Here is a 16,726-nt window from a genome sequence, read left to right as displayed (position 1 = left end):
AACCATTCAAAAATAAAATAAAAGTATAATAAAAAAAATAAAACAACTAAAATTAGACAAATATAACTTTTATATTCTGCGTAGGGGGCGTATCCTTGCAGTCACTGGGTGGAGCCACCCACAGCTGGTCCAATGACAAGCCACTTTTCCTGTGCGAATAAAAAAAAGTAATAAAACATTCTGGAGAATTGACTGAAAAGGAGAAATGTGAAGAGAATTGGACGAAGCGTCGGAAGCGCTCGATGTGCCACGTCTCTGATCTGTGCCAGCCTAAGCTGGGCTCTGATTGGCTGCTGTGTGGGAGGGGTCTCCCCTCGGATGGGGTGTGATGTAATATAGGGTGATACAATGTTGCAATAACGATCTGTTTCCCACAATCCTCTGGGAGAATCCGACCTCTAGGGGGCCAACAGTGCGAGGAAGGCTGAATAATAGAGCGCCGATCACAGCAGACCCGACCAGAGGAATGGAACACAAATCCAGGAAGTGAGACCGCCGGAGAACCACAAGTCCCAGGCTGCCCAACCACCAACGTTATCTTTACTAGGTGGAGGCACAGAATGTCCGTTCACCACTGGACTGCTGACCGGAGAGGTGAGGAGGATTCTGGGAGGTCACATGACATCACTCTTATCTCTATTAATAAAACACAGACCTGACCGGAGAGGTGAGGAGGATTCTGGGAGGTCACATGACATCACTCTTATCTCTATTAATAAAACACAGACCTGACCGGAGAGGTGAGGAGGATTCTGGGAGGTCACATGACATCACTCTTATCTCTATTAATAAAACACAGACATGACCGGAGAGGTGAGGAGGATTCTGGGAGGTCACATGACATCAATCTTATCTCTATTAATAAAACACAGACCTGACCGGAGAGGTGAGGAGGATTCTGGGAGGTCACATGACATCACTCTCATCTCTATTAATAAAACACAGACCTGACCGGAGAGGTGAGGAGGATTCTGGGAGGTCACATGACATCTCTCTTATCTCTATTAATAATACACAGACCTGACTGGAGAGGTGAGGAGGATTCTGGGAGGTCACATGACATCACTCTTATCTCTATTAATAAAACACAGACCTGACCGGAGAGGTGAGGAGGATTCTGGGAGGTCACATGACATCACTCTCATCTCTATTAATAAAACACAGACCTGACCGGAGAGGTGAGGAGGATTCTGGGAGGTCACATGACATCTCTCTCATCTCTATTAATAATACACAGACCTGACCGGAGAGGTGAGGAGGATTCTGGGAGGTCACATGACATCACTCTCATCTCTATTAATAAAACACAGACCTGACCGGAGAGGTGAGGAGGATTCTGGGAGGTCACATGACATCTCTCTTATCTCTATTAATAAAACACAGACCTGACCGGAGAGGTGAGGAGGATTCTGGGGGGTCACATGACATCACTCTTATCTCTATTAATAAAACACAGACCTGACCGGAGAGGTGAGGGGGATTCTGGGAGGTCACATGACATCACTCTTATCTCTATTAATAAAACACAGACCTGACCGGAGAGGTGAGGAGGATTCTGGGGGGTCACATGACATCACTCTTATCTCTATTAATAAAACACAGACCTGACCGGAGAGGTGAGGGGGATTCTGGGAGGTCACATGACGTCACTCTTATCTCTATTAATAAAACACAGACCTGACCGGAGAGGTGAGGAGGATTCTGGGAGGTCACATGACATCACTCTTATCTCTATTAATAAAACACAGACCTGACCGGAGAGGTGAGGAGGATTCTGGGAGGTCACATGACATCACTCTTATCTCCATTAATAAAACACAGACCTGACCGGAGAGGTGAGGAGGATTCTGGGGGGTCACATGACATCACTCTTATCTCTATTAATAAAACACAGACCTGACCGGAGAGGTGAGGAGGATTCTGGGAGGTCACATGACATCACTCTTATCTCTATTAATAATACACAGAGCTGGTGGGGGAGGGGAGGGAGTGTTAGTCGGACGGCTTATCTATATATAGCAGAGGGAGACGTCTGCATGGAGGGTGTGTCTGATTGGCTCAGAGTCTTTCATTACACAGGAAGGAAGCAATGGATGAGTATGGAGTCTGATGGTCACCAGAGAAGATCCTGACAGGAGAGGTGAGGAGGATTCTGGGAATTGTGGGACATTATCCAGTAACAGACAAGGGATGTGTCTGGATGGTGACTGTATCATTGTGTGTGTCAGGTTCCTATAAGGTGTCAGGATGTCACTGTCTATTTCTCCATGGAGGAGTGGGAGTATTTAGAAGGATCTCTACAAGGACGCCATGACGGAGGACCACCACACGCTCCCGGATCCGGGTAAGAGGAGATGAGGACACTTTAATGTTTTCCGGGGACTTTTTGCTGGAAATTTGCTGTGGTAAATATGGACGCCACCATAGGTGATCATCCTCTGGAGAGGACACTTGGCTGCCTCTGGCTTCATTACTTGTTGGGTCATTGATGGAGAACAAGCATGCACCCAGTGAAGTCAGAACTAGATCTAAAACAGAAGCACGATGGACAGCCTGGTTGGCATTTTAATGAAGCAATGAGCAGTCCAGTCTTCATACTCCTCTCCTAGTAGCTATGGCTGGGTTGTATCTTCCATTATCGGGGATCTCACCATGTATGGTGGATCTTTCCATAAAATCTCAGCTCCTTGATGGAGAGGCTTCCATAGATAAGAAGACCTCGGAGTCTTCACCTCTATTATGGGCAATAATGGTGACCATAGAGCAGTGATGGGGAACCTCGGCACCCCAGATGTTTTGGAACTACATTTCCCATGATGCTCATGCACTCTGTAGTGTAGGTGAGAATCATGGGAAGTGTAGTTCCAAAACATCTGGGGTGCCAAGGTTCCCCATCACTACCATAGAGCATAGAAGAACATTGGGAATACGGCTTGGTCCAGCCATTCTGTGAGGTATATGGCCACCTACTGTCACCTACTGTCACCTACATATATACAGACATTTCCCCACATAAAAAAATAGAAAGAATGACTTTTGTCCACCTTAATCATTGATGGCGAGGCTTCCCACACACATTCCAACCTCAGAGTCTTCAGATCTAATATGGACCATAATGGTGACCATAGAAGAACATTGGCCAGCCAGGGTAATAATCTAGCCAATTGGTGAAGTATCTGGCCCCCTCCGTTTGTACAGACATTTCCGAACAAAGATCTGTGGGAAATACATCAGGAAACCGAATTATGAAATCACGATTTCTCCCTTCAAACGTTGATGGCGAGGAATCCACAGATATTCCAACCTCAGAGCCTTCAGATCTAATAGGAACCATAATGGTGACTATAGAGGAACATTGGCCATAGAGGGTTATCGAGCCTTTCTGTGACGTATCCGGTCATCTACTGTCACCTACACATGGACAGACATAAATCTGTGGGAAATACATCAGAAATCCGAATGATTGAATCTCCTTTCATCATTTATGGTGAGGATTCCACAGATATTTTGAGTTTTCAGGTCCAGTAGGGGCTATAATGGTGACCAGAGATCCTGGAAGAACATTGGCCATATGGGGTGACCCAGGCATTCTATGACATATCTGACCACCTACTGTCACCTACTGTCACCTACTGTCACCTACCTACTATACAGACATTTCCCCACATAAAAAAATAGGAAGAAAATGTCAGGAACCAAACTTTATTATTTTTCTAAATGATCCAATTACTATTTCTCCTTTCATCATTGATGGTGAGGCTTTCACACATATTCCGACCTCAGAGTCTTCAGATCTAATGGCAGACATGTACTGGCCATTGGGACTACCGGGAGTTTCTCGGTGAGCCGATGGCTCAGTGGGCCACTCTGATGTAAGGGGGGTGGTGATGGGACACTCTGATGTAAGGGGGCTGGTGATGGGACACTCTGATGTAAGGGGGCTGGTGATGGGACACTCTGATGTAAGGGGTGGTGATGGGACACTCTGATGTAAGGGGGTGGTGATGGGACACTCTGATGTAAGGGGGTGGTGATGGGACACTCTGATGTAAGGGGATGGTGATGGGACACTCTGATGTAAGGGGGTGGTGATGGGACACTCTGATGTAAGGGGGTGGTGATGGGACACTCTGATGTAAGGGGTGGTGATGGGACACTCTGATGTAAGGGGGTGGTGATGGGACACTCTGATGTAAGGGGGTGGTGATGGGACACTCTGATGTAAGGGGGCTGGTGATGGGACACTCTGATGTAAGGGGGCTGGTGATGGGACACTCTGATGTAAGGGGGTGGTGATGGGACACTCTGATGTAAGGGGGTGGTGATGGGACACTCTGATGTAAGGGGGCTGGTGATGGGACACTCTGATGTAAGGGGGTGGTGATGGGACACTCTGATGTAAGGGGGTGGTGATGGGACACTCTGATGTAAGGGGGCTGGTGATGGGACACTCTGATGTAAGGGGCTGGTGATGGGACACTCTGATGTAAGGGGGCTGGTGATGGGACACTCTGATGTAAGGGGGTGGTGATGTGACACTCTGATGTAAGGGGGTGGTGATGGGACACTCTGATGTAAGAGGGTTGGTGATGGGACACTCTGATGTAAGGGGCTGGTGATGGGACACTCTGATGTAAGGGGGTGGTGATGGGACACTCTGATGTAAGAGGGTTGGTGATGGGACACTCTGATGTAAGGGGGCTGGTGATGGGACACTCTGATGTAAGGGGGCTGGTGATGGGACACTCTGATGTAAGGGGGCTGGTGATGGGACACTCTGATGTAAGGGGCTGGTGATGGGACACTCTGATGTAAGGGGGCTGGTGATGGGACACTCTGATGTAAGGGGGCTGGTGATGGGACACTCTGATGTAAGGGGGTGCTGATGGGACACTCTGATGTAAGGGGGCTGATGATGGGACACTCTCATGTAAGGGGGCTGGTGATGGGACACTCTGATGTAAGGGGGCTGGTGATGGGACACTCTGATGTAAGGGGGTGGTGATGGGACACTCTGATGTAAGGGGGCTGGTGATGGGACACTCTGATGTAAGGGGGCTGGTGATGGGACACTCTGATGTAAGGGAGTGGTGATGGGACACTCTGATGTAAGGGGGCTGGTGATGGGACACTCTGATGTAAGGGGGCTGGTGATGGGACACTCTGATGTAAGGGGGCTGGTGATGGGATACTCTGATGTAAGGGGGTGGTGATGGGACACTCTGATGTAAGGGGGTGGTGATGGGACACTCTGATGTAAGGGGGCTGGTGATGGGACACTCTGATGTAAGGGGGCTGGTGATGGGACACTCTGATGTAAGGGGGCTGGTGATGGGATACTCTGATGTAAGGGGGCTGGTGATGGGACACTCTGATGTAAGGGGGCTGGTGATGGGACACTCTGATGTAAGGGGGCTGGTGATGGGACACTCTGATGTAAGGGGGTGGTGATGGGACACTCTGATGTAAGGGGGCTGGTGATGGGACACTCTGATGTAAGGGGGCTGGTGATGGGACACTCTGATGTAAGGGGTGGTGATGGGACACTCTGATGTAAGGGGGTGGTGATGGGACACTCTGATGTAAGGGGTGGTGATGGGACACTCTGATGTAAGGGGGCTGGTGATGGGACACTCTGATGTAAGGGGCTGGTGATGGGACACTCTGATGTAAGGGGGCTGGTGATGGGACACTCTGATGTAAGGGGGTGGTGATGTGACACTCTGATGTAAGGGGGTGGTGATGGGACACTCTGATGTAAGGGGGTGGTGATGGGACACTCTGATGTAAGAGGGTTGGTGATGGGACACTCTGATGTAAGGGGCTGGTGATGGGACACTCTGATGTAAGGGGGTGGTGATGGGACACTCTGATGTAAGGGGGCTGGTGATGGGACACTCTGATGTAAGGGGGCTGGTGATGGGACACTCTGATGTAAGGGGGCTGGTGATGGGACACTCTGATGTAAGGGGGCTGGTGATGGGACACTCTGATGTAAGGGGCTGGTGATGGGACACTCTGATGTAAGGGGGCTGGTGATGGGACACTCTGATGTAAGGGGGCTGGTGATGGGACACTCTGATGTAAGGGGTGGTGATGGGACACTCTGATGTAAGGGGGTGGTGATGGGACACTCTGATGTAAGGGGTGGTGATGGGACACTCTGATGTAAGGGGGTGGTGATGGGACACTCTGATGTAAGGGGGCTGGTGATGGGACACTCTGATGTAAGGGGGCTGGTGATGGGACACTCTGATGTAAGGGGGTGGTGATGGGACACTCTGATGTAAGGGGGCTGGTGATGGGACACTCTGATGTAAGGGGCTGGTGATGGGACACTCTGATGTAAGGGGGCTGGTGATGGGACACTCTGATGTAAGGGGGTGCTGATGGGACACTCTGATGTAAGGGGGCTGATGATGGGACACTCTCATGTAAGGGGGCTGGTGATGGGACACTCTGATGTAAGGGGGCTGGTGATGGGACACTCTGATGTAAGGGGGTGGTGATGGGACACTCTGATGTAAGGGGGCTGGTGATGGGACACTCTGATGTAAGGGGGCTGGTGATGGGACACTCTGATGTAAGGGGGCTGGTGATGGGACACTCTGATGTAAGGGGGTGGTGATGGGACACTCTGATGTAAGGGGGCTGGTGATGGGACACTCTGATGTAAGGGGCTGGTGATGGGACACTCTGATGTAAGGGGGCTGGTGATGGGACACTCTGATGTAAGGGGGCTGGTGATGGGATACTCTGATGTAAGGGGGCTGGTGATGGGACACTCTGATGTAAGGGGGCTGCTGATGGGACACTCTGATGTAAGGGGGCTGCTGATGGGACACTCTGATGTAAGGGGCTGGTGATGGGACACTCTGATGTAAGGGGGGCTGGTGATGGGACACTCTGATGTAAGGGGGCTGGTGATGGGACACTCTGATGTAAGGGGGCTGGTGATGGGACACTCTGATGTAAGGGGGTGCTGATGGGACACTCTGATGTAAGGGGGCTGATGATGGGACACTCTGATGTAAGGGGGTGGTGATGGGACACTCTGATGTAAGGGGGCTGGTGATGGGACACTCTGATGTAAGGGGGCTGGTGATGGGACACTCTGATGTAAGGGGGCTGGTGATGGGACACTCTGATGTAAGGGGGCTGGTGATGGGACACTCTGATGTAAGGGGGTGCTGATGGGACACTCTGATGTAAGGGGGCTGATGATGGGATACTCTGATGTAAGGGGGCTGATGATGGGACACTCTGATGTAAGGGGGATGGTGATGGGACACTCTGATGTAAAGGGGTGCTGATGGGACACTCTGATGTAAGGGGGCTGATGATGGGATACTCTGATGTAAGGGGGCTGGTGATGGGACACTCTGATGTAAAGGGGTGCTGATGGGACACTCTGATGTAAGGGGGCTGGTGATGGGACACTCTGATGTAAGGGGGCTGGTGATGGGACACTCTGATGTAAGGGGGATGGTGATGGGACACTCTGATGTAAGGGGGTGGTGATGGGACACTCTGATGTAAGGGGGTGCTGATGGGACACTCTGATGTAAGGGGGCTGGTGATGGGACACTCTGATGTAAGGGGGCTGCTGATGGGACACTCTGATGTAAGGGGGCTGCTGATGGGACACTCTGATGTAAGGGAGCTGGTGATGGGACACTCTGATGTAAGGGAGCTGGTGATGGGACACTCTGATGTAAGGGGGTGGTGATGGGACACTCTGATGTAAGGGAGCTGGTGATGGGACACTCTGATGTAAGGGGGTGGTGATGGGACACTCTGATGTAAGGGGGTGGTGATGGGCCACTCTGATGTAAGGGGGCTGGTGATGGGACACTCTGATGTAAGGGGGCTGGTGATGGGACACTTTGATGTAAGGGGGTGGTGATGGGACACTCTGATGTAAGGGGGTGGTGATGGGCCACTCTGATGTAAGGGGGCTGGTGATGGGACACTCTGATGTAAGGGGGCTGGTGATGGGACACTCTGATGTAAGGGGGGTGGTGATGGGACACTCTGATGTAAGGGGGCTGGTGATGGGACACTCTGATGTAAGGGGGCTGGTGATGGAACACTCTGATGTAAGGGGGTGCTGATGGGACACTCTGATGTAAGGGGGCTGGTGATGGGACACTCTGATGTAAGGGGGCTGGTGATGGGACACTCTGATGTAAGGGGGATGGTGATGGGACACTCTGATGTAAGGGGGCTGGTGATGGGACACTCTGATGTAAGGGGGTGGTGATGGGACACTCTGATGTAAGGGGCTGGTGATGGGACACTCTGATGTAAGGGGGTGGTGATGGGACACTCTGATGTAAGGGGGTGGTGATGGGCCACTCTGATGTAAGGGGGCTGGTGATGGGACACTCTGATGTAAGGGGGCTGGTGATGGGACACTCTGATGTAAGGGGCTGGTGATGGGACACTCTGATGTAAGGGGCTGGTGATGGGACACTCTGATGTAAGGGGACTGGTGATGGGACACTCTGATGTAAGGGGGCTGCTGATGGGACACTCTGATGTAAGGGGGCTGGTGATGGGACACTCTGATGTAAGGGGGCTGGTGATGGGACACTCTGATGTAAGGGGGCTGGTGATGGGACACTCTGATGTAAGGGGGTGGTGATGGGACACTCTGATGTAAGGGGGTGGTGATGGGACACTCTGATGTAAGGGGGCTGGTGATGGGACACTCTGATGTAAGGGGGCTGGTGATGGGACACTCTGATGTAAGGGGGTGGTGATGGGACACTCTGATGTAAGGGGGCTGGTGATGGGACACTCTGATGTAAGGGGGTGGTGATGGGACACTCTGATGTAAGGGGGTTGGTGATGGGACACTCTGATGTAAGGGGGTGCTGATGGGACACTGTGATGTAAGGGGGCTGGTGATGGGACACTCTGATGTAAGGGGGTGGTGATGGGACACTCTGATGTAAGGGGGCTGGTGATGGGACACTCTGATGTAAGGGGGCTGGTGATGGGACACTCTGATGTAAGGGGGTGGTGATGGGACACTCTGATGTAAGGGGGTGGTGATGGGACACTCTGATGTAAGGGGGCTGGTGATGGGACACTCTGATGTAAGGGGGCTGGTGATGGGACACTCTGATGTAAGGGGGCTGGTGATGGGACACTCTGATGTAAGGGGGCTGGTGATGGGACACTCTGATGTAAGGGGGTGGTGATGGGACACTCTGATGTAAGGGGGCTGGTGATGGGACACTCTGATGTAAGGGGGCTGGTGATGGGACACTCTGATGTAAGGGGCTGGTGATGGGACACTCTGATGTAAGGGGGTGGTGATGGGACACTCTGATGTAAGGGGGCTGGTGATGGGACACTCTGATATAAGGGGCTGGTGATGGGACGCTCTGATGTAAGGGGGCTGGTGATGGGACACTCTGATGTAAGGGGGTGGTGATGGGACACTCTGATGTAAGGGGGTGGTGATGGGACACTCTGATGTAAGGGGGTGGTGATGGGACACTCTGATGTAAGGGGATGGTGATGGGACACTCTGATGTAAGGGGGCTGGTGATGGGACACTCTGATGTAAGGGGGCTGGTGATGGGACACTCTGATGTAAGGGGGCTGGTGATGGGACACTCTGATGTAAGGGGGCTGGTGATGGGACACTCTGATGTAAGGGGGGCTGGTGATGGGACACTCTGATGTAAGGGGGGCTGGTGATGGGACACTCTGATGTAAGGGGGCTGGTGATGGGACACTCTGATGTAAGGGGGTGGTGATGGGACACTCTGATGTAAGGGGGTGGTGATGGGACACTCTGATGTAAGGGGGCTGGTGATGGGACACTCTGATGTAAGGGGGTGGTGATGGGACACTCTGATGTAAGGGGGTGGTGATGGGACACTCTGATGTAAGGGGGTGGTGATGGGACACTCTGATGTAAGGGGGCTGGTGATGGGACACTCTGATGTAAGGGGGTGGTGATGGGACACTCTGATGTAAGGGGACTGGTGATGAGACACTCTGATGTAAGGGGGCTGGTGATGGGACACTCTGATGTAAGGGGGGCTGGTGATGGGACACTCTGATGTAAGGGGGTGGTGATGGGACACTCTGATGTAAGGGGGTGGTGATGGGACACTCTGATGTAAGGGGGGCTGGTGATGGGACACTCTGATGTAAGGGGGTGGTGATGGGACACTCTGATGTAAGGGGATGGTGATGGGACACTCTGATGTAAGGGGGCTGGTGATGGGACACTCTGATGTAAGGGGGCTGGTGATGGGACACTCTGATGTAAGGGGGTGGTGATGGGACACTCTGATGTAAGGGGGCTGGTGATGGGACACTCTGATGTAAGGGGGTGGTGATGGGACACTCTGATGTAAGGGGGTGGTGATGGACAACCCAAAATGTAAGTGGGCTGGTCTGGATGAAGTCCAGGGCCAAATTTCTGTCCCAGTACAGCCCTGTCTAATGGTGAACATAAAAGAAGGTTGGCCATCCAGAGTGATGGAGCTGTGATGTATTTGGCCACCTACTGTCACCTATATACTGGGCTGTGCATAAAGGGGTACCACCTATGGTTGCCACCTGTCCAGGATTCACCTGGACAGTTCGGGTTTGGAATCATGCGTCCGGGTTTCAGACTGGACTTTATTTAGACTGGACTATGGCTTCCCAGCAGGTTTGCTGGCTGCAGTTGTCTAAGCTGAAAGTGTCTGTTACACTCTTTCACACAGCTCAAAGTCAGCACTAACCCCCCCAAAACACACACACAGACAGGAGAGGAGAGAGGGCTCGATCAGCACCTCTTCCCCCACCCCTCCCCCTCTGGGTCTGCCCCACACTCCAATACCCGGTGCTGTGCCTCAGAAAAAGAAAGTTGGAAAAATTTGAATTCAGCAGCCTCAGATACATCTGGATGAGAGATGCTGACTGCCAAGGGGTGAGTGAGCTCACCATCCATCCCTGTCTGTGACTGAAGTCTCACCCCTTCTCTCTCCTGCCTCTGAGTGAGTACAGTAAGGTAAATCAGGGTTCTCAGAGCACCCCTTACATCAGATTTCCCCTTTAAACCAGAGGCCAGTGTTCCCCCCTTACATTAGAGTCCTCTCCGTACATCAGAGTTCTCAGTGTTTCCCCCTTACATCAGGGTTCCCAGAGCACCCCTTATGTTAGAGTCCCCAGAGTTCTCCCTTACATCAGAGTCTGCAGAGTCCCCCCTTACAGTGAAAGGGAACTCAGCAAGTTCAGATGTAAAAGGGGAACTCTGCGGACTCTGATGTAAAGGGGGACTCTTGTTATTAACTTCATATGATTAGAAATGTCATTTAATAGCAAAATATATATATAGTTTATACTATAAAAAAAAAAAATTGGCGTGCTCCACTAAAGTGTTCGGGTTTGACTTGAACAAAAGGTGGCAACCCTAGTACCACCGGTCCTCCTGTAGGGGGCCCAGGCCAGCAGGGGGGCTCAGGCAGCTCTGTGAATTGCATGTAGGCAGGGAGGGTGATGGGCAGAGCAGGGAGGGGGGGAGGGCGATTGCCGGAGCCGATCCACTGCAGCAGCTGAAAGATGGCTTCTTCTCCTCTCCCTCCTGTCAGTTTTCATGCTGCTGCAGAGAGAGACATACAAGGGATCGGTTCTAGTAATTGCCCTCCTACCACAAGGATCTCCCAGTGCACTGTACACTTCCTTTCGTGCCCCCCCCCCCACCAACTCCCCTAGTGATCCTTCTGGTAGGAGGGCAATTACTAGAATCGATCCCTTGTATGTCTCTCTCTGCAGCAGCATGAAAACTGACAGGAGGGAGAGGAGAAGAAGCCATCTTTCAGCTGCTGCAGTGAGAGACATACAAGCACACAATAGCATCTTTGAGGATGGAGAATGGGGGGAAGGGGGTAGTAAATATGTCATATATACCAGCCTTTTCCTTTCCTGAATGAACCCAACGAGTGATCGGTACCGATCTCTCACTGTGTTCATTTATAACTGAAGCATAGAAAATTTTGTCTATTTGGGGGGGGGGGGGGGGGGGGCTGTCAGGTTGGCTGTATAGGGCCCCGTGGTTTATAACAGCAGCCTTGCCCCTTGGCCCTCCACTGCCCGACCCACTGATTGATCTTACATGTGTGTAGACATTTGGTGAACTTTTTGATTCTGTTATTTTTGACAGGTAGATATTGGAAAATCACGAGGTGGGACCCCAAGATGAAGATCTACCAAGACTCCCCGCTTACATATCCCAGGACCCCAGAGAATCTACCTCTGTTCATATCAAAGTGGAGTCTTTTACATACGTAGAGGAACGTCTGGCTAGTTTGACACCTACAGATCCTCCAGATCCCGCAGAGCCTCCAGATCCCGCAGAGCCTCCAGATCCTCCAGATCCCGCAGAGCCTCCAGATCCCGCAGAGCCTCCAGATCCCGCAGATCCTCCAGATCCCGCAGAGCCTCCAGATCCCGCAGATCCTTCAAATCCCACAGATCCTCCAGATCCCGCACATCCTCCAAATCCCGCATATCCTGCAGAGCCTCCAGATCCCGCAGATCTTCCAGATCCTCCAAATCCCGCAGATCCTCCAAATCCTGCATATCCTGCAGAGCCTCCAGATCCCGCAGATCCTCCAAATCCCGCATATCCTGTAGATCCTCCAGATCCCGCATATCCTCCAGATCCCGCAGATCCTCCAAATCCCGCAGATCCTCCAAATCCCGCAGATCCTCCAAATCCCGCAGATCCTCCAAATCCCGCATATCCTCCAGATCCCGCAGATCCTCCAAATCCCGCATATCCTCCAGATCCCGCAGATCCTCCAAATCCCGCAGATCCTCCAAATCCAGCAGATCCTCCAAATCCCGCAGATCCTCCAGATCCCGCAGATCCTCCAAATCCCGCAGATCCTCCAAATCCAGCAGATCCTCCAGATCCAGCAGATCCTCCAGATCCTCCAGATCCCACAGATCCTCCAAATCCCGCAGATCCCGCAGATCCTCCAAATCCAGCAGATCCTCCAAATCCCGCAGATCCTCCAGATCCCGCAGACATGAACACAAGTGCTCACATGGAGGAACCGGGTACAAGTGAAGAATTTCCAGTCTCCAGAATTAAGGAGGACGACATCACATGGGAAGGAGGAATGATCGCCCACATTAAGGAGGATGACATCACATGGGAAGGAGGAACGATCGCCCACATTAAGGAGGATGACATCACATGGGAAGGAGGAACGATCGCCCACATTAAGGAGGAACCCCATTCCCACGGTGATGGATTTCTCCCACAGACTCTCCCCACACACCATATGTGGTCTCCATCCATTCATATCAAGGAGGAACCAAAGGAGGAGCCCCTTTCCTATGGAGAGAACATTTCTCCTGAGGGTAAAGAGGAAGCCAACACAGGTGAGGAGATCATCGTGTGTCTTATTAAGGAAGAGTCTCGGGATCATCAGAGCGATGACTTTATATCCGTGTCCCATGACCACACATACCCGCTAAGGAATAGTCGTGGGCAATCGATTGTAGATGAAGGAAGAACGATTACTGGCTCTCCAGGGAGGCGGCTCCTGTCAGGACTGGATGATGATGATGATGGCCCCGCCTCCAGTACTGATGGAGAGCCAATGGAAGGACATCTCAGAGAAGTCCAATCTTTATCAGACCAAGTCTGGTTTTCAGATGTTCCTCCAGCGATTGCCCACAGACTGTCCACGCTTCTCCTGCAATGCCTGGAATACGAGAAAAGGTTTTGCCGTCGTTCTGGCGCCTGTGTGTGCAGAATGCACCGCGCTGATTGGTCGTTTCAGTGCTCGGAGTGTCTGTTCTCTGTCAATGTGACTTTAAGGCGTATTAAGGAGCAGCTTGCTCAACAGGCATCGAAAAACCAACCCAATGGGGTCCAATCAACCAAAGAGGGGCAACCAGACACGGGTGCCCATCCTATTCCTCCATCTCCGGCCAAGAAGCGGCAGGAAAAGACGGGGGGTCATATCTGTGGAGAATGCGGGAAATGTTTTTATCGTAAAAGCTACCTGGACGCCCACCAGAAGGTCCACACCGAGATGAATCCCTTCTCATGTCCCTCCTGTGGCCAAAACTTCACGGACAAGGAAAGCTTTGCCGCCCACCAGACCAGCCCCCCGTGCCTGAGACCCTTCGCCTGTCCAGAATGTGGAAGAAGGTTTAAGAATTCCCATCGGCTGGAATACCACCGAAGGATTCACCTGGAGGGGAAGCGGTTTCTGTGTGTCACATGTGGGAAGAGCTTCCCCTCGCAGTCTTCCCTCGGCGTCCACGAGAGGACCCACACCGGGCACAAACCCTACGAGTGCAGCGAATGTGGCCGGCGGTTCAGCCAAAGCGCCAGCCTGGCCGCCCACCAGAGACTTCACACCGGCGAGAAGCCATTTATGTGTATGGAATGTGGGCGGAGCTTCGCTCAGCGCGTTAGTCTGGACTTCCACCAACGCACGCACACCGGCGTCAGGCCGTATTCCTGTCCGGAGTGCGGGAAATGCTTCACTCAGCCGAGCTCACTAACCCAACACCGGAGAAGTCACAGCGGAGAAAGGCCGTACTTGTGCCCCGAGTGCGGGGAAAGCTTCGCCCTGCGGGACAGTCTGACCAAACATCGCAGGAGACACGCCGACCAGAAACCCTACGGCTGCTCCGAGTGTGGGCGGGCCTTCCGCCAGAGTTCACAGCTTACCTTGCATAGGCGGCACCACCACACCCCTGACATTTCCCCCCAGTAGTAGAAGGATTTTTATTTTACTTTTTTTACTTTTTTTCTCATTTATTCGTTTTTTCTAAATTGTGAAAAATAATAAAAACTTTCAATAAGCAGAAAAGGTCCTTCAGAAAAGACATGACTATGGTGAAGGAGCTCCAGACTACATCTCCCCAGGTTCCTCCCTCTCCCACTACAGACTGCTGGGATAGGTCAGTAAAGTCGGCCAGTCCTGGTGCCTTATTCCCATTATGGGAGGTTGGTGCTCCTCTGACCTTTGCTCTGGAGAACATCATCAGTACTGCAGAGCTGGGTGTGGAAGGTTGGAGCAGTGATATTCTCATAACGGACCTCCCGTGGACTTCATCAGGGGGAGCCGTTCTCCCACTCTCTGTCACCAGCCTGTCCCAGTATTGATGGGATGTGTAGGTGGACCCCAGGACTGGTAGATATCAAGGTAAGTTCTCGGTCAATAGGGGTGCCCCTGAGGAATAAAGAAATGATTCTGGAGATCTGGGCGACTCTGATAAAAGTAAAAGGTCCTTCAGAAAAGACATGACTATGGTGAAGGAGCTCCAGACTACATCTCCCCAGGTTCCTCCCTCTCCCACAACATACAGACTGCTGGGATAGGTCAGTAGTCCTGGGGCCTTATTACCGTTATGGGAGGTAGGTGCTCCTCTGACCTTTGCTCTGGAGAACATCATCAGTACTGCAGAGCTGGGTGTGGAAGGTTGGAGCAGTGATCTTCTTAGGATGGACCTCCTGGGAGGACTCTGTGGACTTCATCAGGGGGAGCCGTTCTCCCACTCTGTCCAGTATTGATGGGATGTGTAGGTGAACCCCAGGACTGGTAGATATCAAGGTAAGTTGTCGGTCAATAGGGGTGCCCCTGAAGAATAAAGAAATGATTCTGGAGATCTGGGCGACTCTGATAAAAGTAAAAGGTCCTTCATAACAAGACTTGACTATGGTGAAGGAGCGCCAGACTACATCTCCCCAGGTTCCTCCCTCTCCCACAACGTACAGACTGCTGGGATAGGTCAGTAGTCCTAGTGCCTTATTACCATTATGGGAGGTAGGTGCTCCTCTGACCTTTGCTCTGGAGAACATCATCAGTACTGCAGAGCTGGGTGTGGAAGGTTGGAGCAGAGATCTTCTCAGGATGGACCTCCTGGGGGGGACTCTGTGGACTTCATCAGGGGGAGCCGTTCTCCCACTCTGTCCAGTATTGATGGGATGTGTAGGTGAACCCCAGGACTGGTAGATATCAAGGTAAGTTGTCAGTCAATTGGGGTGCCCCTGAAGAATAAAGAAATGATTCTGGAGATCTGGGCGACTCTGATAAAAGTAAAAGGTCCTTCATAAAAAGACATGACTATGGTGAAGGAGCTCCAGACTACATCTCCCCAGGTTCCTCCCTCTCCCACAACGTACAGACAGCTGGGATAGGTCAGTAAAGTCAGCCAGTCCTGGTGCCTTATTACCATTATGGGAGGTAGGTGCTCCTCTGACCTTTGCTCTGGAGAACATCATCAGTACTGCAGAGCTGGGTGTGGAAGGTTGGAGCAGAGATCTTCTCAGGATGGACCTCCTGGGGAGGACTCTGTGGACTTCATCAGGGGGAGCCGTTCTCCCACTCTGTCACCAGCCTGTCCCAGTATTGATGGGATGTGTAGGTGGACCCCAGGACTGGTAGATATCAAGGTAAGTTCTCGGTCAATTGGGGTGTCCCTGAGGCCCCCAGAGTGAAGGAAAAGGATGAGAATGAGTCCAAGAAGATTTTATTTTTCATGATCTTTTTTTGGGGGGCACCAAACTCCCCCCTTCCTCAGGGCTTGAACACTCCTCAGCCAGCGATTATCGGAGGAATATCTTATTATCGGCCGACTTTGGAGCCATCTTTGTTACGCTAAGCGATCCAGCCCTGATGAAGGAGGAGCTTTCAGCCTGAAACGCGTCGGATTTGTGACCTGTAATCCTGAAAAAAAATAG

The 16,726-nt window shown here is 51.8% G+C and overlaps 2 protein-coding genes across 2 annotated transcripts in view; both read left to right on the top strand.

The window, feature by feature from the left end:
* Positions 1-1,972: 1,972 nt before the first annotated feature.
* The window catches only part of LOC143960006 (uncharacterized), a 269,947-nt gene continuing 255,193 nt past the window's right edge, over positions 1,973-16,726 (top strand). The window contains exon 1 of the mRNA XM_077468259.1: positions 1,973-2,140. The gene's annotated coding sequence lies outside the window, so the exon portion shown is untranslated. The remainder of the gene's footprint in view (positions 2,141-16,726) is intronic.
* Positions 2,311-16,726, top strand: part of LOC143959990 (uncharacterized) — a 15,509-nt gene continuing 1,093 nt past the window's right edge. Inside the window, exons 1-3 of the mRNA XM_077468231.1 lie at positions 2,311-2,344; positions 3,199-3,338; positions 12,180-16,726. The exon at positions 12,180-16,726 is cut by the window's right edge and continues 1,093 nt beyond it. Of these exons, the coding sequence (XP_077324357.1) occupies positions 2,311-2,344; positions 3,199-3,338; positions 12,180-14,756 (2,751 nt within the window). The 3' untranslated portion in view covers positions 14,757-16,726. The remainder of the gene's footprint in view (positions 2,345-3,198; positions 3,339-12,179) is intronic.

This window comes from Lithobates pipiens, unplaced genomic scaffold, assembly GCF_037356315.1.
Source record: "Lithobates pipiens isolate NorthernLeopardFrog02 unplaced genomic scaffold, aLitPip1_a1.2 Scaffold_79, whole genome shotgun sequence".
Taxonomy (NCBI): Eukaryota; Metazoa; Chordata; class Amphibia; order Anura; family Ranidae; genus Lithobates; species Lithobates pipiens.
This window is presented reverse-complemented; position numbering and strand designations above follow the sequence as displayed.